A 23,076-nucleotide genomic window follows, 5' to 3' on the forward strand; every position below is an offset into this window, starting at 1 on the left:
GACACAAAACAACATCAAATACGACTCTTCCTCCCTTCCCCCTCGCTAGTTTGTAATGAAGTATCTGTGCAATCTTGCTCCAACCAACTGCTAAAGTAGCACTTCTGGGGAAGAGGAGAAAACACCCCTCAGGGTGTCCCCTCTCGCAGGTTCAAGCATGATTGCATGCACTCCGCGATCTACGAGAAGCTGGTGAGCGTGTTTATGCCACGCTAGGAATGGCTCTAAACCTTTTATAACCTCTCACTCTAAATAAGACCGTTATTTCTGTTAGAAGCGGAGCCCTCTCAGTCGTATTGGAAATAGCTTCTCGTGCCTTGTCAGAGACAAAGATGGCTTTAGGAGTATTATTTAGTAGATGGTGTGCTGTTAAAAAGATGCAGAGACAAGCACAGATAAAAGCCGATGCAGCTGGCAAGTCTTTATTCAGCTGCCAAGATGTTATAAAGGCAACTTTTGAAAACGTAGAGAAGTAGCACAAGACGACTTTAAATTTCCAGAGTTCTTGGAAGTTACCTAATTATGACGAGCAGCAATCTATTCAAATAGATGGTTCATACAAAAAAAAGGGGACAAAGTCTAAAGTTGCTGAAAAGCCATTAAACTTATCTTCAAAAGATACCCTGCCTACAAGTGCGAGGTACTCCGCAATATTTCGTTTAAAGTCCGCATTTTACGTTCTAGCCTATGCCCTAGAAACCCATACACAAGCGCGATTTTCTGTTTAAATTGGAAGTCACCTGATTATCTTGCTTTTGTGCACTGCAGTTCTCGAACAGAAGCTTAAAGAAGCTCAAACCACACCTTTCGAACAAGTCTGTCTTCTCCGCATTGTCGGGAAGATTACTCAAGTGCTCCGCAGCACCCTCTAGCCCACAGACTTTCAGAAGGAAGGGAGAAGAGACTCGTCTCTTCAATTGAGCAAAACCTACCATTCATAAAAAGGGGGTCGCCTAGAGCCGAAAGACAACCGTGCGGTGCTAGAAACCCATCAGATCTGAAGGCTAATTCTGTATTTTGTGGCCCCAAAATACACATGCATTGTTTTAGCTAAAATGAGAATATTTGGTAATTATTGTGCCAGAGGTCCCTTCCATCCCACGCTCTTAATTATATTTGGTTTAATTGAGTATTTCTATCCATCGGGGGGGGATGAATGATCTTAACACGCCCGAGTTAATCAGTTTGGAAGGTTACGGTTGTCTCATGAGAAATGCCCTCCGTAAATTACCATCGAGCATCAGGGAGACTCTTACGTTAAAGCGATTCAGAAATCCTTGGCCGTTTTATTTGTATCGGCACTGTTCTGCCATAGGTGTCGGCGTTAAAAGATCGAAGGAAAAGCTCAGGCAACACCGCCTTTCCCTCCCCATTTCTAAATAAAGCAACAGCCGCTGATGCCTGCTATATTTCACCGCGAGCCCTTGAAAACTTGCAGTATTTTCCCCGGTGGAAAACTCCCCAGATCTCCCCACGGAGGCGAGGCGCACAGCCAGCCTCCTCCGCGACTATTTCAGCCGCCATCCATTCGATGCACCTTCCTCTCCCTGGCAGAGCAGGGCGGCAGAGGAACCGCCCGTGGGCCGGACGGTGTCCCCGCCACGCGAGGCGGCTGCGGACACGCGGGGACACCCCCCCGGTCACGTCCAGGCACAGCCGGGGCTGAGGGGACCCCTCCGCCCCCCCGCAGGCCGCTGGTGAGACTTCGGGGGGGGGGGGGGGGGAGCTGCTCCCCCTCCTCACGGGCCCAGCGCAGCCCGCACCCCGGGAATAGCGGGGACCCGGGAGGGGGACGGCAGTCGCAGCCCGGCCGGGCTCGGAAGGGCCCCGCCGCCTCCCCGCAGGGTCTACCGACCTGCCCCAGCGCCGGCCCCCCGCGTTTCGTAAGCGGAGCGGAGGGAGCGCGTTATGTCACCGGTTAGGTAACGGGCGCGGGAGCCGCCGCAGTGACGGCACTCCTCCTCCTCCTCCTCCCTCCCGGCGCGGCCGGGGCGGATGAGGTGAGGCGGCGTTAACCCTTCGCGGAGGCGGGAGCGGCCTCCAAGCCGCGGCGCCCGCGGGGAGCGGATCCCCCGGGAGCGGGGCGGGCTTCCCCCGCAGCCAGCGGGGACCGCGGCCGGTTCCCCCCTCAGAGGCGCGGCGGCGCCGAACGCCCGCGCTCTCCTCTGCCCGCTGCGGCCGCCGGGCGGGGCCGGCAGGGGGCGCTGCGGCGCCGCGGCGGGGCGGGAAGGGGACCCCCCCCAGCGGCACGGCCCGGCCCGGCAGCCCGCGGCCATTTCCCCGCGCCCACGCGTGACGCCTCCGGCCGTGGGGCACCGCGCCGTCCCCGGGCGGCGGCAGCCGGGAAGCAGGCGTGCCCCGCGGTGCCGCGCCGCGAGGAGAGGCGCAGGGGCCGCCAGAGGGAAGCGGCAGTTGGGCCTGCAAAGCCTCCCGCGAGGCCCAGGGCTCACAGGTGCGAGGAGCACCTCTTGCCCTCACGCCTTCATCCCAGTACGGCCACGTCACGCCAACACCCCGACACTCAACGCGCGCGTTACCGAGGTACTGGAGCCCCGCTCCGGGCCCACTTCCAGAGAGCCTGGCTTCCCGCGGGACCAGCCCGGGCCTACCTTCCCCGGTAGGCCTACCTCTCCACAGCCCAGCCCGCACCGTGCTCAGCGGCAGAGGGGAGAAGTGACCCAACCAAAAGCGCTTCCCACGCCTCACCGCCCTGCCCCACCAGTCTCCCCAGTTGGCTTCCACAGAGGATCCAGCAGAACGTTCGCCCCGGCTTGATGGCAGCAGCCCTGCGTGCTCCCTGTCCCCTAGCCAGGGCAGCAGGCGCACACCCCCGGCAGAGGGGGGGACCCCCGGGCCTGCCCTCCCTCCAGGTGAACTTCAGGTCCTGCGGGCTCCCTCAGGGAGCACAGGCACAGAGACAGCGCTCCTCACCGTGTCCTCAACACACACCCTGTTCCTGGCAAGGTGGAGACTTCTATGGATACTTACACCAAGAACGCAGCGCCCCGCCATCAAGCTCCACCACGACCTCCTTCCAAGGTCTTCACTGCAACCTCCCCAATGCCCTTTTCATTTAGAGAGTCCTCACTACTCAAGTAAGCGGTGACAGGACTCCTCAGCTCATCCCAAGCAAGCTGACCAACTGTGACTCAGAAAAAAGGAAGCTCTGAGGAATTTCCAGCAACACCCTTTGTCCAGAGATGTAATGCTATGAAGGGAGAACAGCATCCACCACCTGCCTGGATGCTCTGGGAAGCAGCACCCACAATAGGTTGCACCCCTCTGGCTCCCTGTTTGACTTTATGAACCTCCTGCCCCATCCCTCTTTTTCTATTTGCTGCTCTCCCCCCTTTTTGACATCCCATCCTTGCAACGCTCCTATCCCAACTTCGAGGACTTTTTGATTTAGAAAGGTTTACAGCTTCCACTAGAGGAACAAACAACAGAAAAGGTTTCCAGTTGTGCTCCCCCGACTCCTCTCTGAGTGGGACTGGAGGCCTGCTATTGGACTTCTTTTTCTGGTCTGAGAGAAACCTCTCCTTTAGAAATCAGACACTAGGAAGAGCAAAGGAGGTTGCTCTTACCACCTCAGCATAGACTGATCCTGGTACCTTTAGGTACCTTTTGCCTGGCCAGAACCAGCCTGCCAAAACAGCTTTATTCTCCCCAGGTCTCACTAGCCTCTTTCTCAAGAGACCCCCTCAAAACAGCACAAAGCTCCCCCACTGCCAACAGGAACTGTTCCAGCAATTCCGCTTTCTGCTGCTCTCCTTCAAGTCCCACAAACTTTTCCTACGGCACGGTCAGACAGCCAGTGCCACCTCAACCAAAATATGGCTGTCCCAAAAGCAACAAGGACATGTACGTGGAGATCAGCACTCTGAAGACGGGCCAGCTGGGGCAGAGCACAGGCTGCTCAGGTCACTGTTAGAGGCAGAGCAGCCCACCCCACCTGCAAGCTAACGCACTACTCAATTTAGGAACATCACTCACACTAAAAACGGCCATTGTGGAAGTAGCTTGCATCAAAGTTACCAAGACACCTTAAGGGAAAACACACCCACATTACTGCTCCAAGATTCAGGAATAAGGGCAAAACTTCAGACTGCAGAAAATCCACCACTAGTAAGACTATATGCAGGACAGGACTGAGCCTTAAAAGTTATGCTCAGCATCCCTTGCTTAGATGCATGCCATGCTACTAATTCCCCCAAAAGTAAGCCTTTAAAAATGAAACTATAAATCAACTTCTACGGAAAAGACTATTTTAAAACAATACGCACTTATACATTCTTACTCAGATCTACTTCCTCTATTTGTACAGAATTTGTGCTGAAACTAAGTTCGAGAGGCAAAAAAAAAAAAACAAAGCTGCAAGGAGACAAATTCTAGGTTAGTTTATAACAGGGATGGTTTCAATCCAAAGCTTACTAACAGTGACTGAAACAAGCTAGTCTACACTGGTATGTCACACTAACATTTCTCTGAACAAATGCATTATTTTCCTATCTTGGCAAGGCAATGTTTCATATCAGCACTACACTTTGATTTTAACCACAACCAGCGACACCGCAGAAGTGAGGAATCTAGCTGGGATGAGATCCTACCACAATTCTGCATAGCTGGCAGCTTGAAAATCCACCTTTCTTTGTAAGCCAAGAAAGTTTAGTCAAAATGACTTTGTAAGCCAAGAAAGTTTAGTCAAAATGACTTCGTAAGCCAAGAAAGTTTAGTCAAAATGACTTCCGGATGAACAGACTTCCCACCCCCCTCACATTTTCAAACACTTTAAAACATCAAGCTTTCAGTTCCCAGAATTAAAGTTTTAAATATAGTCAAATACAACTGGTCTGTCCCTAAGGGTAAGTCCCCACAGAAAGAACGGAGCACTAAAGCCACTGTGTAAGGAGTGGCTTGAAGTTTTCTTAAAATTTAATTCCATAACTAGGAAATCAATACAAGACCATTATCCTCATCTTTGAAAAGGAAAGGAGCTTGCTAGAACTTGTTAGCAAGGATCTCCAAAACCGTACTCTGCAATTCACAAGCAAGCCTCTCAACATACCCACAAGAGGACCACGTACATGCCACCCACCTTGACCCACACGGAACCGAGCAAAACAAGACTTGGGAACAGCCCGTCAAGATGGAGCCAAGCAACAGAAGTGACAACCGGCTCCTCCTGCAGTTTTAGGCTGAGTGTAAGCCAACGTAGCTGCAGGATGTCACCCAATCATCCATTCCTACCTGCTTCCCCAGCAACTGTTCACCAATTGCTTTTCGGGCAAACCAGCAAGCTGACCCAGCTAATCCCACAGCCAGTCTTTCTCGCAGAGTTAGTTGTCAGCCATGCTAGTGAGCAGACCTCGCTCACGCCACCGCCACGCATCGACTGGAGGCAACATAAGGGAAGCAGTGAGAGCTCACAGCCAGCGACTAGAGCAGAAGCAATTCTTTTGGCAGCACTCCGGTCTTGGAGCAACTCAAGCTGACCACTAGGCTTAACTGCATCCTCAACGTGCAGTTTCATGATACCGCCAAGTTTCCCTTCTGTTGCACCGGCACCGAAACTCATTTGACCCACAGCAAAGCAGCCTAAGGAGTATAAATAGCCAAAAGTGATCAGTCTCCTGCAGGACAGCCTCCTTAACCAGATCACCACGGAACAAGACAAACACCAGTGCCAGCACAAGGGGGAGAAAAGCAGAAGAGCTCTCCATCTATCTTCTTCTCTCCCCACACCAAAAAATTAGAACAGAAAGCCGTGATGTAAAACCACGCACTCAGTCTTCTTGTGAGTGATGGTATCTCGTTTATAAACGGACACCACTTGAGAGAGGCAATAAACCGATTCCAGTGCAAAGGAACATGAACGAGGCCCGGGAGGTGGCAGAGAACACCCAGCCCACAACTAGAATTGGCAAAAAATAGCGAAGGTGAAGAACAAGTCCAGCAAATGGAGGATCTTGGATCAGAATCCAGGAACCAACACAAAGCTGCAGAGCACCAAAAGTTTTGAGATAGATCTGAAGACAAAATTGGGACTACCGGGACAAGGAGACTGAGGTAAAGAGTTTGTATTAGGACAGGTAACTTGCCTTTAAGCACAACTGCAAGTTGATCAGAACACACAACACTTTCTGCCACGCCAAACAAACACTGTGTTGGACATGCAGGACATCTGAGGGCAGGAACAAACACCAAGAAACCCTAACTCTAATCCCTTGTTCAACTGCTGACAGGGTAGCAGCTTCTTCCAGCAGTGTAGCGATCCTTTACTGCCCTATCCTTCTCTGGGTTGGTTGCTGCTTCTCCCTCCCGTTAAGAGATCTGACTCTGTGCTGAATCACCTCTACTCAGTCAGATGGGACTCAGACACCAGGAATACTGGGCATATACACCTCTTCAAGAAAAAAAAATTGTGAAAACTAGTAGTGAATAACAAGTTTCTAGATCAAATGCCTTTGCTGGCAGGATAAGAATCCTGGAGAAGGAAGCAGAGGGGCCGAAGCCAATGAGAAACAGTCAACCAGAGGCTTCAGAAGAGATACAAGGGGAGAGTTTTGGAAGAACAGATTGGCTGGACACAGTCGAGAAACATGAAAGTGGGACTTGGAATGAGGATCCAGTGGTGGAGTATGGAGAAGAGCAGTGTGCAAGCATAAGCAAGTGTTGGTTGGGTAGCAGCAGTCACACTGTAGATAGTTTTCTGCCTTCTGCTTTCCATACCTACACACACCCTTGCACACCTCTGCATCTAAAAGCAGGGACTAGAGACTTTGGAAGGAGACCAGACTCTTCTCTTTAGTCTCTGCACAACAGTTTTGTCCCCTCAACAACAAAAACCTTTGCCCCATTGAGCTTACCCTGCACCTCCCATTCCTCTTCTCTCATTACAGCTTTTCTCCCTTTCTGCTTCAGTGGTAGTCTTCTAACATACATAAAAATCCTCCAGAAAATCTTTGTGATTAACATCCCTAGAGCTGAGCTCCTCACCCCTGCTCTTCCTCATCCAGTAAGCACAGAGCTCCTCAAGAAGCGGAAGTGCGGCTGTCTCTCGGGTACTGGCATGACTGATGCAATACATCCTCCTAGGATACTGTGCCTCATGATTACTTAAGAGGAATAAAATAGGAAGGAGGTAGAAAAAATACAAGAAAAAAAACCCCAAGCAACCAAAACCAAATCCTGTACCATCAACTAGACAGTAGGTACTGCACATGCACAGACCATGCCTCAACCTGAGCCACGCAGCTATCTCCCACCCTCTTTGGGACAAGCAACTGAGTCACGAGAGAAACACGAGAGAACCCTCAGGAGAGAAAGAAGCAGGGAGGGTGACATAAAAATGGAAAAAGAAGTAAAAGAAACAAAGGGACAGGCAGCGTTTTCCCTGAGGCTCAGCTTCTGGACATCTCCAGTTTTAAGAACTGCTACACAAGAGGTTTCTTCCAAAACCTACAACCAAACCCCAGGATTTTAGGTGTCACCATCTGTTGCTGAGGGCAGGGGAATAAATTAAAAGCTCAGTAGGAAATTTTGCATATAGCTCCTTGCCAGTGTCAGCTGGAGAAGCTTATATTGTGGATCACTGTTTCAGCTCTGCTAATGACTCACCCAGAGGGTGATGGTGTACTGCTCTAGCCTTCAGCTCCAGGAATCTGGGAAGTTACATAGCTTTGGAAAAAAATTACTACGTTAAGGTTAAATAATCAGGAGTCAAAAAATAGATTTAAGGCAGAATCCTTCTGTGCAATTAAATGTACTACAGGGAAAGGAAGTCAAATAGCCCTAATTATAGCATTTTCAGGTATTAATGTACTCAATCTGAAAAGCGTTTTGCTTTACTCTAGGAACCCAGGTTTCCTAAAGCCTGTCAGTAAGTGAGCAACAGAAGTCATCTGAAGTTACAAGCAGCAACCCTAAATCTAATTAGGCAAGTGATTAAACCATGCAAGCCCAACACAACGTGAGATGCTTTACCCACTAGCTACACTGTTTATCCCACATTTGCATTCACATACAAGCCTAAAGAATCACATTTGGCATTTCTGTTAGAATAATTAGGGAAGATATTTTCTCACTATCATCCCTCCCGTAGCAGAGATGGTCGTCCCAACCCTATGGATTAGGAATTAAAATATTCATAAGACCAAGAACAACAACATGTTTCACCCACCTACCAAAAAATAATTCCCAGGTGGGAAACTACTGGAGTTTTCCCCAAACCCCGCTCTCAGCTCTGCCCTCACACCCTCAGGACCTCCTGCTAGCTCACTTGTTCCTTACACAGGAGTGCATTTACCCAGCGGGCTCCAACACCCGGCACAGTTCCAGTTGGACTTGTTTGCTGGAGACACTTCTGTGCTCCTCACAGCCAGGCTTTTCTTGCTTTCACCAAGGTGCTTGACCCGTAACCTTCCCAAAGGGCAGGGAAGTACACTGGCCAAAAAAAGCGATACAAAGAAACCGGGGCAAGATACTACACTAGATTACATCCTTGCATAAATTCCCTAGCTTTAAGTAACCGGTTTCCGTTACAAGTATTCCTACTTTAAAATACACAGAAGGTTGAGAGAACGAGCTAGCTTAAAATAACACAGCCATTCATCCCCCAGGCTAACAAATTTTCAAGCATTTCCGTCTCAGGCTGTTTATAAGAGACAGGTATTCCTTTCACCTTAATGCAAACAGCATCCGTCCTCTGCTCACCATTCGCTTTTTTTGGAGGTGGAGAGACGGTTCTACGGCATTTAATTCTCCTTCACATGCATGTCTGTTCCTGCAGTTAAACACAACAAAGCCTGTTCGTATTCTGATTCAAGTTCCCCAGTGACATTAGCTCTGGGTTACTGAACACTTCCACCCAGAATTTCACTTGAAAAATGAAAAGCATCTCAAAAAAACCCAGAAGGATGGAAGTGTTCACACCAAATCAAAGGCTCAAGCTGGAGATTATGAGCCTGGTTGATGCTGAGGTTGGCGGTGCCCGCACGTACACACGTAGTCTCAACAAGTGCTGACGCAAGCCAGAAGCGAAGTGCTGAAGCCCATCAGCAGGGACGCAGCAGAAGCGGAGGTGGGACTCTGGACTTCTGGGCTCTCCCTCTCCACTTCTGACCAGAGAGTGCAAGAAGGAGCGCTTAATGCATCAAGTGTTGAGCAACCCGACTAAGCGGACATTTTAAACAGCCAGTAACATCACGTGCAAAGGAAAACACCTAAAAGAAGCAATCAATACGCAGAAAGACAGCAAAATTGTAGAAAACAGTAGAGTATTGTTCACTCCTTTATATTGCCCAGGAAGCAAAACTGGTTTGAGGATATGTTAGCAGCAGTAGCCTATACTAGAGAACCTCCCTGACTCCCTAAGAGCTGCAAGGTCTCAAAAGGAGTTGCAGCCCACTGAAGTACCATGCCGCGCAAGCTGCGGAGCCTAGAGCACCAGGGTGGGAAATCCCACCTCTCCCAGGCTGCTCTGCAAGAGCAGCGCTTGCTTAGTCCAACAAAGAGCAGGCTGGAGGGAGACGCTGACAGAAGTCTTCTAACTTACAATCTGTGAGTAGGATTGATGACTGAAGGAAGACAGCTAATTTTTTTTACCAGAGAAAATTTAGGATGGATACTGGGAAACATTACATGGTAAATGGGAAAAGAAAAAGCCATACACACTGCAGCACAGCGCTTCTGGGAAGTTCAGACAGGATTAGGACACTTGCCCCAGATCCTTCCCAGAGCCACGTTTCAGTGCATTAACCCTTCAGAAGCACTTTGCAAATAGCCATCCGAGAAAACAACACATGTTCCAAGTTCAGGCTGCAAGTTTGACTTGAGCTGTCATGATCAAGAGTTATAAGCAAGCTGGCGTGTTTCTACATGTTCTTAATGTTACTTTTAGGCTTGAGGAATGCCATGCTTTATTTCATACAAGGGTAGAAGTGTTTGTGTAGCACCCAGAATTGAGAACAAGACCAGAAAACCCTCGCCACGGATCCGAAGTGCTGAAGGTGATAAATCCCAATAAAACGATTCTGCTAAAGAACGAGAGATAACCAAAAGCTCTCCCCAAAGCTGCACGCACACCAGCCAAGCACTCGGGTGCAGGGAAAACAGGGAGTTGCACAGAACCTCTCCTCTCACATCCTGCAGAGAGAGCAGGGCTAAGAGAGGTTGAAACTCCCTTCGTTTCCCAACTATACCCTCACCACACGTTGTACTAAGCTGGCTGTTTTAATCTGCACAGTGATTTGTGACGTGGTCTGTCAGGCACCGTTGCACGTTGGCAAACTCCCGCAAAGCAAGATCGCACTCATTTGTGCAACAGGGATTGAAACTTCTTTGCAGAAAACAAAAAAGCCTTCAGATAACAGCTATTTCACTTGATGCTAAGGAGCTGGAAAAATGACGTTGCTTGTGAAAGCTGCTCAAAGTTATCAACAAGTTATCACCCGGTCAGCACTAAAGTCGATGTCCTTTGTATGGAGTTCTTAAACTGTCATTAAAATAGTTTATCATCCAACTTACTTCATTAAGGTTGTCCCAAGAACTTCATAAGGACCAGGGTCTGTTTTGTAAGATGCTGTTTCCAGGAACCACAGGAAGCACAACCTCATAGACGGAATCTAACTCAAACCATTTACAAGCACAAAATCCAGCTTGTCACTTCCTCCTACAAGCATCACATCCTATTAATCTAATAAGATTATTGTTAAGGGCTGATTTAGAGCTTGTTATTACCCCAACTTCCTAGTCAAGAAGAGTTTGGGAATCACCCTGCATATTCTTAGCTTTCAAAAGACCTGACTGTAAAGACACAAGTACGTATCTACTCCGCTGTATCTACTCCACTGCGTAACTACTCCACTGCTCTGGTACCCAGTTGCATACATTTTTCATGCCTCCCTTTAGAGGCCCTGACGTACAAATCGTTATTTTTAGATGCTGGACTACACATAGTCAAATGTAGCCCATGTTAAGTAAAAGAAGCCAACAAGAAGAGGCAGAGAGCATTCACTGCTGATGAAAGAACTTACTGTTAACCATTTACACAGGGAAAGAACAGTTTAAGACTGAATAAGGGGTTTTTGTCTAAAACCAAATTACAGAAAGTTAGAGGCAGTTGAGAGCACCATCCTGATTAATGACCTCTTACAGATTCTTTTTTAAGAAATTTAGAGCAAATTGCCCACATTTAGTTATTTTTGCATGAGAGTGAATAAACTGCGAGGAGAAGCTTAATTAAGGCGAGCTCATCTTCACAAACATTTGTTGGCCCCAATACAACTGTACAGCTGTATTCACCACATGAGAAAGCGTCATCGCTATCAGACATTTTGTAATCGCTAAATGTGCGATTATTCAACCATGCTTGGATCAAAGGCACTGGGGGAAGTGGCGGACGCTTTTCTCAGCCACTGTGAGACTTGAAAGAAAACAGGACTTTTCTTTGGAGTGTCATATGGCCAATTACACAGTCAAAATGAACTTTGTTTCCAGTTAACACATCAGTTACAGCAAATTGGAAAAAAAAATTATATCTCATTAAGATATTTGCAATTTTGAGCCAGGAAAAAAAGAAAGAAAAGTTTAAGTATCCGACACGACCAAGATGTTAGATGGTGGAGTGATCTGATGCTCTAAAACTTGCAGTACCGGTGTATTTTGAATATGCAGAGTGGATTATTTGCATATACCAAACCGGTCTGATCTCACAGCTGACCCTGCTCTGAGCAGGAGGTTGGACAAGAGGTCTCCTGAGGTCCCTCCCAGTCTGAATTACCATAGGATTTTGACTTCATTTCACCAAGTTACTGAAGGGAAAGGGGCAGAAAAACAATTTCATCTTTTCCTGAAAAAGAGGCGGCTTCCTAAAATGGGAGATACGGCAGCTCTCCAAGCGGGAGCTGTGACAGCAGCAGACGGTCCCCTGCTCCAGACTACACCCAACTGTCAATGGCAGAGGAGCGAGGTGGCTGCCTGCCACCACCATCCATGGGACACTCTCATCCAACCTAAGGAAATACCAGCACGGATCACAGCTACCGGCGCTGCCAACAGATCTGCCTGCCTAGAGGAAGGCAGGGGAATTAGCCACATCTTTGCTGTATTCTTGGTGATTTCGGAATGAATCCTTGGCACTCTAGCTAAATAAACCACAGACGTGACAGGAGCAAACTGTTTTCCAAGCAAGGGAGCTGTTATTCTTATCTCCTCTTACCAATTTACAAGGCACACTAAAGGTACAGAGCAGCTGACCCAGGCATTTTCACTGTATTCTCTCTCAAGATGCACCCACAAATCCCACATCAGGACAACATCCACCCAACCTCCGTCACTGCACAGTAGCCAAACCCAAGCCAGATGTGAGTTACGGGGAGAGAAGAAAAAAAAGAAATCAGAAAACCTGCATCCAGACCTTCACACACAAGCGTGACCACAGATAAATTAAACTTTTTGGCAAAACAGCTGCTATTTAAAGTAGTACAAACCTAATTTTCTCAGAGCACATTACCGGTTCACGTAGTCCCTCCTCCTCACATCCGCTCCTTCTAAATACCAGCAAATTAGACAGAGCATGGACAGAAGCAATTGCATATATGCAACCAAAAACCCACTAAGAAAACAAGGAAAGAATCTGCAACTCAGTTTCAGACCTGCAGAAGAGTTCAAGGGCAGTAAGGAGCCCTTACAAAAGGGGCTTGTAAGGGCTTTCCAGTTTTTGTAAAGTTGCTTTCTAGCCGCAGTAGAAAGAATGCATTGTCACAGTAATCACAGCAGCTAATTAGCATCAAACCCACTGGTTTTTAAAAGACCAGAAGAGGAGGAAACACACTTCTTCCCCGGGTATGACTTAGTAATTCGCTAATTCTCAAGGTGACCCAATATATCTGCAGCTGTGCCTCCATCCTCCTTTCCAGGAGGAGAGGAAACAGAGAGCCTCCCCAGTCTATCGCTGGTGCCACAAGGCACTTGAGGGCAAACCGCCCCAGAGCTCATTCAGGCTGAGAAAACCTCCCCTCACCTCGCCTGCATCAGTAGGACGCAGAGGACGTACAACAGCCAGCCAACGACGGCCACGTGCAGCCCAGGTCCGAGTTAGCGGGCAGCATCGTCCTATTTCTCCCCTCTCCTTGGCGTTGCAGCAGTGCTCCCACTTCAGAGCAGGGGGAATAAACGCAGGGAATTTAGCTGTACTGCTGACGCTCCTCTTCCTCCATGCCTTGAAGATCACGATCACGGCAAAGAGAAAGAATAATTTTTGCGAGCAGCCGCTGGCCGCATACGCCTGTCCGAAACAGCGACAGAGGACACTCGCATCGCAGTTCTCTGTTCACAGGATGCTCCCCAGGAAAGATCTGTTGTCTGTGGTTTGTGGGTCCAGCTGACAAGCTGGCGTTTGCCTCAAGCACTTCCAACTTCCATGTTTGAAACAACGCAGAACGAGCTAAAGTAACCGCCAAGACTCCTGTGAGGCGCCACAGGTCAGCAGGCAAGTGATAACGCAGCAACAGATTCAAAACCAACCTTAGAAAGTCAAAGGGGCCTTGGGTCTCCTGTCTTTAACAGCCATACCGTTTCTCTAGCTGGAAGGAAGACGCGGGCTGTCATCATTTGCACGTAATGCTGTAACTTGGGCAAAGCACTGCCGCTGTCTTTCAAGCCTGTGCACGCAGGGCCCACGCCGTGCTCTGGGATTACCTACGCTGCCAGTAGCAGTGCTGGTTTAACTGGTGTCTCGCACGAGCAGACGTTCGATTACCCGACCGTGCCTTCACGTATCAGTTCCGTGTCGGCTCTTGCAGAGGTTATGGGGAACCACCTTCATTCGCCCTCCAACCCACCAGCCTGTCACGGGGCTGCTGTACCCACAGGTCTGCCACCGAGAAGCAGCCGCAGAGTCTAAGCGCCCCATGCCTTTCTGCCCCGCTCCAGGGAAGGGAGCACCTTTGGCAGCCTTTTGAGCTATCGTCTCATCTCAAACTCACGCCTCTTACAGTCCGCAGGTATTTTTGTGGCCCACCTTATCAATTCCCAACCAGACCCTGGACTTTCCCATTCCTGCCAAGGAAAGGATTTGGAAATTCTCTCGGCTCGGTCTGTTACACTGGCAGAGAAGCACTTTCTAATTCCTCCCCATTATTAAAAGCCGCTGTAGCAGCGTCAGACTGAGGCGGAAGAAACGCTCTTGCCCCAGCGCGGTTCCTGTGACCAGGAACGGGCGAAGTGAGAAAAGTTAGCGCGACCTCGCGCTGATGGTCCCCCGGTAATACCCTCTGGCACACTTCCACAGCGCTCCTGTGTTTCTGGCATGCCACTTAAACGCTGCGGCCGCTCCCTCCTGGCCATGGCTACTGTCACCCCTGTCACCAGGGACGGCCACTCCTGCTGCGGCCCTTTTCCGAAGGGCCACCAGCGGCCACGTCCCGGGGCTCAAGGCGGGAGGGAAGGGGGGCCCTGGCACAAGTGTCGCCCCGTCGGTCAGTGGCTCCGCGGGGTTCGGGTTGGACTCGATGATCTTAAAGGTCCTTTCCAGCCCAAGCGGTTCCGCGGCCCCCAGCGCGCCTCCTCCCCCGCTCCGCAGCGGCCGCCGGCGGCAGACACCCCCCGGCCACCCCCCGGGGCCGCGCCGCTCCTCCGCCGGCTGCCGCGGGACCGGGCGGGCGGAGGGCAGAGCCGCTCCTCCGGGGGCGGCGGGGGACGGGGCTGGCGTGACGTCAGCGCTGAGGTGCGAGGCCGGCGCGCGCCCAGCCAGCCGCCGGCACCGAGGGGGCGGCGCGCACCCACCGACCGGCCGCGCGCGGGAACCGGCGCCGGGAGCGCTCCCCGCGGCCTCCCCTCGGGCAGGCACCGCTCTGCGGAGCGCGGACCCCCAGCCGGGCTGCGCGCCCCGCTCCCGGGAGGCCGGGCCGGGCCGGGCCAGGCGGCCCGAGTTCAGGCGAGCCGTGCCCGCCCGGCGCCCGCCAGCACCGGCCCCCCCCCCCCCCCCCGGCCCGCCCCGCCCGGCGCCCTCCGGCCCCGCAACTTCCGCGGGGAGCCCGCCGGCCCCTCGCGCTGCCGCCCCGCTTCCCCCGAGGGCCCGCCCGCCCCCCGCCGGGCCCAGGCCGCCGTCCGTCGCGCTCCCGCGGGGGCCCGGCCCCGGAGGGCGAGGAAGAGCCGCGGCGGGGGCGGTCCCGGCCGGCCGCGCACTCACCTGCCCAGGCGCCCAGCGCCGGCCCCACGGCGGCGGCGCCGCTGCCCAGCACCCAGAGGCGGAGGCCGGCCAGCAGGCGGTAGGAGGCCAGCGCCGCCGCGTAGAGGGCGCCCAGCGCGCCCACCCAGTAGAGGAGGCCGGCGGCCGGGAGCGCGGCAGCAGCCACCATGCTGCGGAGGCGGCCGCGGCCGGACTGAGCCCTCCCGGCCACCGCCGGCCCGCAGCCGTCACGGCGCCCGCCCCCGCCCCGCCGCCATTGGCTGAGGGGCCGCTCAGCCACCGGGTAACCCGGCAACGCGGCCGGCCCCGCCCGCCCCGGGGCCGCGCGGCCCCGCCACGCTCCCGCCGCGCCGGAAGGGAGGGGGGCAGGGAGCGAGCGGCCACACGCCCCCGTACTACTTGCGGCCTGCGCCCCACGTGGTCGGCACGGCTCTCTTGCCGCCATTGGCCGGCGGGGACGGCCGTCAACCGTGGGCCGTGCTTCGATTGGTCCTGCCGCCCGGGGGTCTGGCAGGATTGGCGGAGGACGGGGCCTCGCTTCCCGCCCCCACTGACGTCATATGAGCCCATTCATAAAATGCTCAGGCTCCGCCTCCCCCCCGAATACGTCCCTCGGTTCCCCCCCGCCCCCGCCGCCCTCCCCCACGGGGCGCCCCCGCGCCGCGATCGCCACGGGTGGGTTGGGGGGGGGGGGGCGGGGCGGAGGGGCCGTAGGAGCAGTGACCCCGAAGGTGGAGGCGCGCACCCCCAAACCGGGGAGCCCGGCGGGGGACGGGGGGGGGGGTGTCCGTCCCGGGCACAGCGGGGCCGCGCGTCACGGCCCAACCGCCACCGCGGGGCTGGCAGCGCCCTCCTGCCCGGCCGTACCCCGCCTCCCCCGGCAGGACCCCGAGAGCCCCCCCGGGGTCGGCTGCTCGCTCCGCCGCTGCCCTTCGCCCCACGCGCGACGGGCCGGGAGCCCCCGGGCTTGGGAGGCGCGTAGGAGCCCCCGCCGAAATCCACACACACCCCCCCCCCGCCCCGCGGCGGCTCTGCCCGTGGGGGCGGAGAAGGGCACAAAGCTCCGCCGTCCCCTGCCCCACCTCCAGCCACCTGCGAGGGCTGTGCCACCCGTGCGCTCGGGGCACCCCCGCGGCCGGGGGCGGGTGGGACACGGGGGCCGTGGGAGCCCTGAACGTGGCTGGCGGTGGGGGTGCGCTGCCCGGAGGGGCTGAAGGAGGGTGGAAAATCCACATCCACGGCGAGTGGGTGCCACGCGCGGCTCAACCGGAAGGCCGGAGAAGTCCGGAGGCGGCTGTTTCTGGAGGTGGACTCTCGCAACTCCCCGCGTCAAAATCTTCCGCTAGAAAGCACGCCTTTCCTACCGTTCACTTGGCGACGACCTCACCACAAGCAGTAAGAAACCTTCTCTGGATGAGTTTTTTTTCGGAGATCCACATCCACCCGAGCTGTTGACGACAGGTTGCGTGGAGCGTAGTTCTCCACGTTGCCTTTCCTTTCTCCCGGCCTTGGAAAACGGGTCATAGCCAAACCCAGCCGCTGAAGATCCCCAAGCTCTACCAAAGCACCCCTCTGCTTCAGACTTCACCCTCCTCCCCGACACCTAGGAGAGCCTACGTCGGCCCTCCCAGACACCCACCGACAATCCCAGCCGCCCCCAAACCAGTCACGGGGGTGATCTTCCTCATCCACCCGTTCTGTTCCGTTGCTCCCTCCCTCCCTCACCGGCTCTCCAGCCCAGCAGCCACTCAAGCTGGTGGCACTCACGTTCACGGGTCTCTACACATAGCTTCTTTTCAGGAACCTCCCGCCATCCGTGCCCTCCTCGCCTCCGCCAAAACGCCGCTGCCAGGCTGCGGCCATTTGCCACTGCTCCTCATCCGCTCCTTTCCATCACTCTCCGCAGGCCGCGCTGATGCTGGACGCAGCCGCCGGGAGGTCAAACCCCGGCACGCTTCAGATCCAGCTTCCCACCACAGATCCCATTCCCGCAGACCGCTCGCTGCAAACCAAATGGATTTAGAAGCCATCTACAATTTACCTCCCCTCGTCACGTTCCACGTTCCCTCACCTTTGCCTGCTGCTTGTTCACAGGGCACGAGCGCCTCGATGCAGGGATTTCATTTTTCCCCATCGGATTACGGTGCCGTGTGGATGCGGTGACAGAGATTACTGCGACCTCAAAGCTCTCCTTTAGAAACCACTTTTGTACATCAACTGCCCCATGCAACAAACGAATTGAGATACGTGAGATTGCACTTAATGATCCTTCACTTAGGGAAACAAGACCAAAGAAATTAAATGAAAACGTGCTTTGACAGGTTTATCTGTTTTATTAGTTTAATAAAAATAAATGTTTGTTACATTTCCTGTTATTAAATATATATACACACACAATAGCTTTTCACTCAAAGATACAGAATTGGGAGAAATCAAAGGTTTCTGTTCATGAGCTACTTGTGGAAAACAGATTCATAGTGGGATTCAAACTTCATTGGATTCAACAATACACCGTCTGCAGGGATGCGGATTAAAGGCATGAAACTACTGTACGCTTTGCAATGAGAAGTTTGTCAAGTCACTGCCTTACTGGCTGACCTATAGGTTTACGGTTGATTTGTAGAAATTAATCTTTATCATACAGCAGCTGTATCGGATCTAAGGGGAGGGAGCAAGTCACTCGATTTCATTCTGTTCCACAACAGGAAGCATCCGTCCTCACGGTGACTTAGCTCACCTTTTTCTTCTTTCCTTTGTCGGTCACCCAGTTGTGAAAGGTGACACCGCAGAGGATCGAGCTCTCACCAAGTTTTCTTCCTTTTTTTCCCCAAGAGAGCCCACCTATCGCTTACTGGCCACGGTTTTTGGAATAGCGTGATTTGCGAGGCCTAACTCCTGCAGTCTTCACGCAAGGAAAATTCTCAGAGGCCTCACTGAGTGTGCATCCTACGTAACACCCGCCAAAGACAGGACTTTGATTACAAGGAAGTGCAAAATTGCTGGGATAATTTAATTTTCCTTTTGTTCCACACCAGCCTTTCCTTAATTTGTAAACCTACTTTAATCTGCACGGAGAATCTGGGCATTTTTGCATGAACACTTCTCTGTTGGAAAGAAACAACGTTGTCACGGTAAGAGAAAAGAACGCAGCTAATCGGGGGAGGTTTGAGCATCACTCCTCCTTGGGATCACGGTGTAGTTGTGCATTGTTAGAAAGAGCACGCGCTTGCTGTGGCCACATCGCACTATTTTCTTCTATCGGCTGTCAAAACAGTTCTCAAACTGTTTGCAGGATAACGACACACCGCTGATTCTCACTCTTCTGTCTTCCGGAGGACCGGGCAACAAAGAGCCAGGATAGGGCAAAAGCATCTGGAAAGAGAAAAGGAACCGGTTTGGCTGTAGGAAGAGATCTGCTACAAGTCAAAGACAAAAGAAGAGCTGCAGCGAGGGACGGAAGGCAACGGTGCGATCAGCAGGGTCACCAGGTGTCGAGAACGGCAGCGGGCTGGGCGGCTGGACAGCCTACGCGGGGCTGGAGGGAAGGAGACGACGGGTGCTGGGCAACCTGCTGAAGGGAGCAGGCAACTTCCGACCGGAGGTCCACGTAAGCCACGCCGCAGCAACCACGGGGATGCTGCCCATTACAGATGGGACAGAAACAGGGAAGGAAGTACGTGGGTGCTACGGAAGATTTGGTGGCCTTTGTGAGAGCCTGTCTTTTAGTACAACGTCTACTGCCCGCTGTACTGCGGCCGTGCTGCTCCTGAGACCTCTTGTCTGAACAACCTTCTTGTTGCGGGTCAGGACAGAACCCGCTCCGCTGTTCTCTCGGGGAACCCGTAAATCCCTTGACAGAGAAGCACAGATAGAGCAAGGCAGTCCTCAAGCTTTTTGTGTTAAAAAATAATACTCGTTATTCAACAGCGTTGCTATTTTTTATGCTACTCTGTTCAGAGAGAGAGGCAGTCCTCCGAGAGGCTTACAGCCTACATTTAGAAGATGAGTCACAGGCAGGGAAAGGGACTCACTGGAAGGGAAAGAATTATACAAAGGTCGAGCGAGGGGTTTTGGATCTCTTGCTTACGGTCCTCACGCCTTCCTGGGCAACAGGCATCTCCCCCTTTTCAGGGTTAATCCCGGCCTTCCCACGAGCTTTGCAGGTTATTCCCACCTCCCATAAGCTGCTGCAAAGCCCGCAGGAGCCAGCTGAGCTGATGGAACAGACGGGCGTTTCGAATGTCCTCACACATCAACACGCACAGCCATGTGTATGAGGATACCTTGCCAGGGCCCCAGAGATCCACCTTTCCACAGCGTCTTTCATCAGCTCAGGCGTGTAGTCAGTTCCAGGCGACTGCGGATGGGATCTGGTTCAGGGTGGTGATGCAAGCCTCAGTCAACCCGCAACTCGGCTGCATTGCTCCATCGCATGGAAGGTGGCCAGACTGTATGGCAGATCACAAGAGAGACAAAAGAGAAAGCCTTTAGGAAAGCTAAAGGAGTAAAGCCATACTTGAGTAAAAAAGCAACAGTAAATAAAAATGAACAAAATATAAGGATGTAGAACTACGGAGAGGAAGACATAAAAGGAGACGTAAAGAAAGCAAAAATACAGCAGAATAGGGGATAAAAGAGCATCCAAGAAGAAGATACGTTCAATTTGTATTGTTTTTCTCTGACTTTGCTGCCACAAGTACCTCACAAGCAATCACACATCTCAGTGAGATCACACTCCCGCGTCTCACATGCCCATCCTCCCTCCTGCCCTGCTCTCCCAGCACCTGAGGCAGACACCTCTTACTACAAGCCCGCGGCTGAGAACCGACGTCAGTCACCCACTGTACACGCGGCAAGGCGCATGGCCAACGGGTCTCAGCACTGGGAAGGCCTCAGCGCCGGGATCCGCCCCTCGTCCCAGCGCCGGGATCCACTCCTCGCCCCAGCCTGGCTAGCCCAGCCGGCAGCGCCGTCTACTCCGCAGCAACCCTGAGAGAAGGATGGGGAACTGCCGGTTACCTGTGACGGGTCACTTTTCTCTTGCCGCTGAGAAGAGGGGTAGTCGTTTGTTTCGTTAAATGGCATTCTTGTACCCAGCGCTAATCTTATCCCTTTACAAATACGTTTTTCGTTCTAGCAAGTCAAGAGCGGCTCTCCCTCCTGTACGGTCATTCTGGTCTCACGCCTCTCTTGCCATTACTCACACTTATCGCAGCGAGGCCAGATTCAATGAAGGGCCTGGCTGTTGCGGTGCTGAGCACTGCAGCCTGTCTTTGCCTACATCCACAGCCCCAAATTAAGACACCCTGCCTCGGTGCACACTGAAGGCAAGAAGTAGAATACCTAAGAACGGGATCTACACTGTCCATCCTGTTAAGTGAAGAACTCCACAGGAACCAGTCGGACATGCCAAGAAATCTCCCAGACACCTCAAACAGCAGTGGATCCTAACGCTGGGGCGAGGCACGATCCCTTGGTGGAATTCCCAATCCTCAGCCTTTTCTTAGGCACCTATTCCATCCCCTTGCAGGGGTCACGGTACCCCTCTGAGCCCACACGCTATTTAGCACTCACCCAGGAACTGTTTTCCCTCTCCTGCCTGAAAGGGCTTGGACCAGAGAAGTGTCTCAACAGCACGGCACAGACGCGCGCTGGGTGAGATGCTCTCGGCTGAAGCTGTTGCACAGCACGCGGAACAACCGTTTTTCCATCAGCCACAACGATGGGAGGGAAAGCCAGCGGGACCGGAGGGGCTGGGGCAGACATTCTCAGCCCCATCCCGGGCATAAATCTTCAGCATGTGTTGAGAGCGGTGTCTTCGGGCAACTCTGGGAGCAGGTTATTTGTGTAACCCTCCTCGCTCCCGGCGCGCTCCCCAGTAAGCAGGGGCTTGGGGATCTGTGTTATAGACTCGGGCCTCGACAGCAGCAGCTAGCTGGCTCTCGCTCTCAGCCCCTCCTGTACTCCCGTGGGCCTAACGCAAGGCACCTCAGCGCTCGTGAAGAAGGGGCACCCAACTCACCCCGGCACTGAACAACCACAGGAGAGCCGATTGTCCCCGCTCTGCAGAGCTTACAGGTGCACATGAGCCAGACAGCAGCAGGTTGAGAGAAAGGGATGGAACTGGTACCATGAAGTGCCACAATAAATAAGCAAGCAAGCACAGATTTTGATCTGCGTGTCTCTCATCCTCCAACTGCACACAGAATCACAGAGAATCACTAAGGTTGGAAAAGACCTGTAAGATCATCAAGTCCAACCACCAACCCAACCCCACCATGCCCACTAAACCATGTCCCGCAGTGCCACGTCCACACGTTCCTTGAACCCCTCCAGGGATGGTGACCCCACCACCTCCCTGGGCAGCCTCTTCCAATGCTTCACCACTCTCTCAGGAAAGACATTTTTCCTAATATCCAGCCTGAACCTCCCCTGGCGCAACTTGAGGCCATTTCCTCTCGTTCTATCGCTAGTCACTTGGGAGAAGAGACCAACACCCACCTCACCACAACCCCCTTTCAGGTAGTTGTAGAGAGCGATGAGGTCTCCCCTCAGCCTCCTCTTCTCCAGACTGAACAACCCCAGCTCCCTCAGCCGCTCCTCATCAGACTTGTGCTTAGACACCTTTGACTATGGTTTCTACGAGAAGGACAGGAACCCCCAAACACAAGTCAGCTTTGAAACACAAGTCTTAGCTTTGAAGCTGAGTCATCCAGGCAATTCAGGTTACCACACTGTGTAACAGCTATACACCCCCTCCTTGTTTCTCAAATAAACCTGGGGCGTCAGCAGCCTGTCCTTCTGCTTCGGGGATTAAAGTCCCAAATTTCTCAACAACAAATCACTCCAGGCAAATGTAGCAATGGAAGCTAAACAGAACCTGAAGCAAGACAGCAGCTGGCAGATTAACTAGTTAAGTCTACAGGTTTTAAATTTAACACACCACGCAGATGCGCGCTGCTCTTTATGAGAAGGTCCATTCAATTCCCCTTAAGAAGAACAGGAAACAGTGCAAATGGCACTACAAACTTCTAGTACTTTACCCAGGGATTTTTCCCTTTTACCTACTACGGATTAACAGATGACTCTCTTGTAAAATCTCAAAATTCCTCTTTTTCTGGCCATTCCCCGTTTAGAGTTCTCAGAAGTGATTACAATGGGGAGTTCCAGACCCTTTCATCATGCAAACCAAGGAAAGCCTTGAGTAGGACATGCATATAAAGTTGTGTTTTTTTTTTTTAACCACCACAACACTGGAAATTAAGTACTTCTCCAAAAAAATTCTAATAGTTGTGCATGCTGCAAATCCAAGCGCAGCATGTGTTTAGTGGAGAGACATAATACAGGCCATGGCAACAGAAGATTAACCTTCTTCAATCCTACAGCCCACTGAAATAGATTGATTTTGAGCTGAACGTATCATCTGTAGAAGCGAAAGACCGTGTTCTCATTGTTTAATCCTCGATGACTCCGCTACCTAGTTTCGTAACTGTGGATAAGCGACACGGATACTTGTCCACGTAAAATAAACAAAGTTCAGGAACGCCTGTCCCTCAGGCCACTGCCAACACTCGCTGTCGCCTTGCATGATGCATTCACTTTCAGACCCAGATGATGGACTACATTTGATAATAAACCTTTGTCTCCTCATCTATAACCTATTGTTCATCCACTGCACCGTATTATACACACTCAACCCTCTTTCACTGCATCCTTTTGTGGAGTACATTGAATGCGAGATTGTGTCTATAGCCCTCCCTCCACCCCGCTCCGATGCATCTATTGTCCCTCAGAGTCCGCCTAGCACGAGCTGGTTCATATCCATGGGACAGGAATCATGCCACATTTCCTCGCTTCCACATTACTACTTCACCTCTCCCATGTCC

The 23,076-nt window shown here is 52.5% G+C and overlaps 1 protein-coding gene across 1 annotated transcript in view; it reads right to left on the bottom strand.

The window, feature by feature from the left end:
• HSD17B12 (hydroxysteroid 17-beta dehydrogenase 12) overlaps positions 1–15,635 on the bottom strand; it is a 95,502-nt gene extending 79,867 nt beyond the window's left edge. The window contains 3 exon segments of the mRNA XM_059819639.1: positions 15,191–15,364; positions 15,367–15,553; positions 15,555–15,635. Of these exon segments, the coding sequence (XP_059675622.1) occupies positions 15,191–15,364; positions 15,367–15,553; positions 15,555–15,635 (442 nt within the window).
• Between the last annotated feature and the right edge of the window lie 7,441 nt (positions 15,636–23,076).

This window comes from Gavia stellata, chromosome 7 (assembly GCF_030936135.1).
Source record: "Gavia stellata isolate bGavSte3 chromosome 7, bGavSte3.hap2, whole genome shotgun sequence".
In the NCBI taxonomy this organism is placed as follows: domain Eukaryota; kingdom Metazoa; phylum Chordata; class Aves; order Gaviiformes; family Gaviidae; genus Gavia; species Gavia stellata.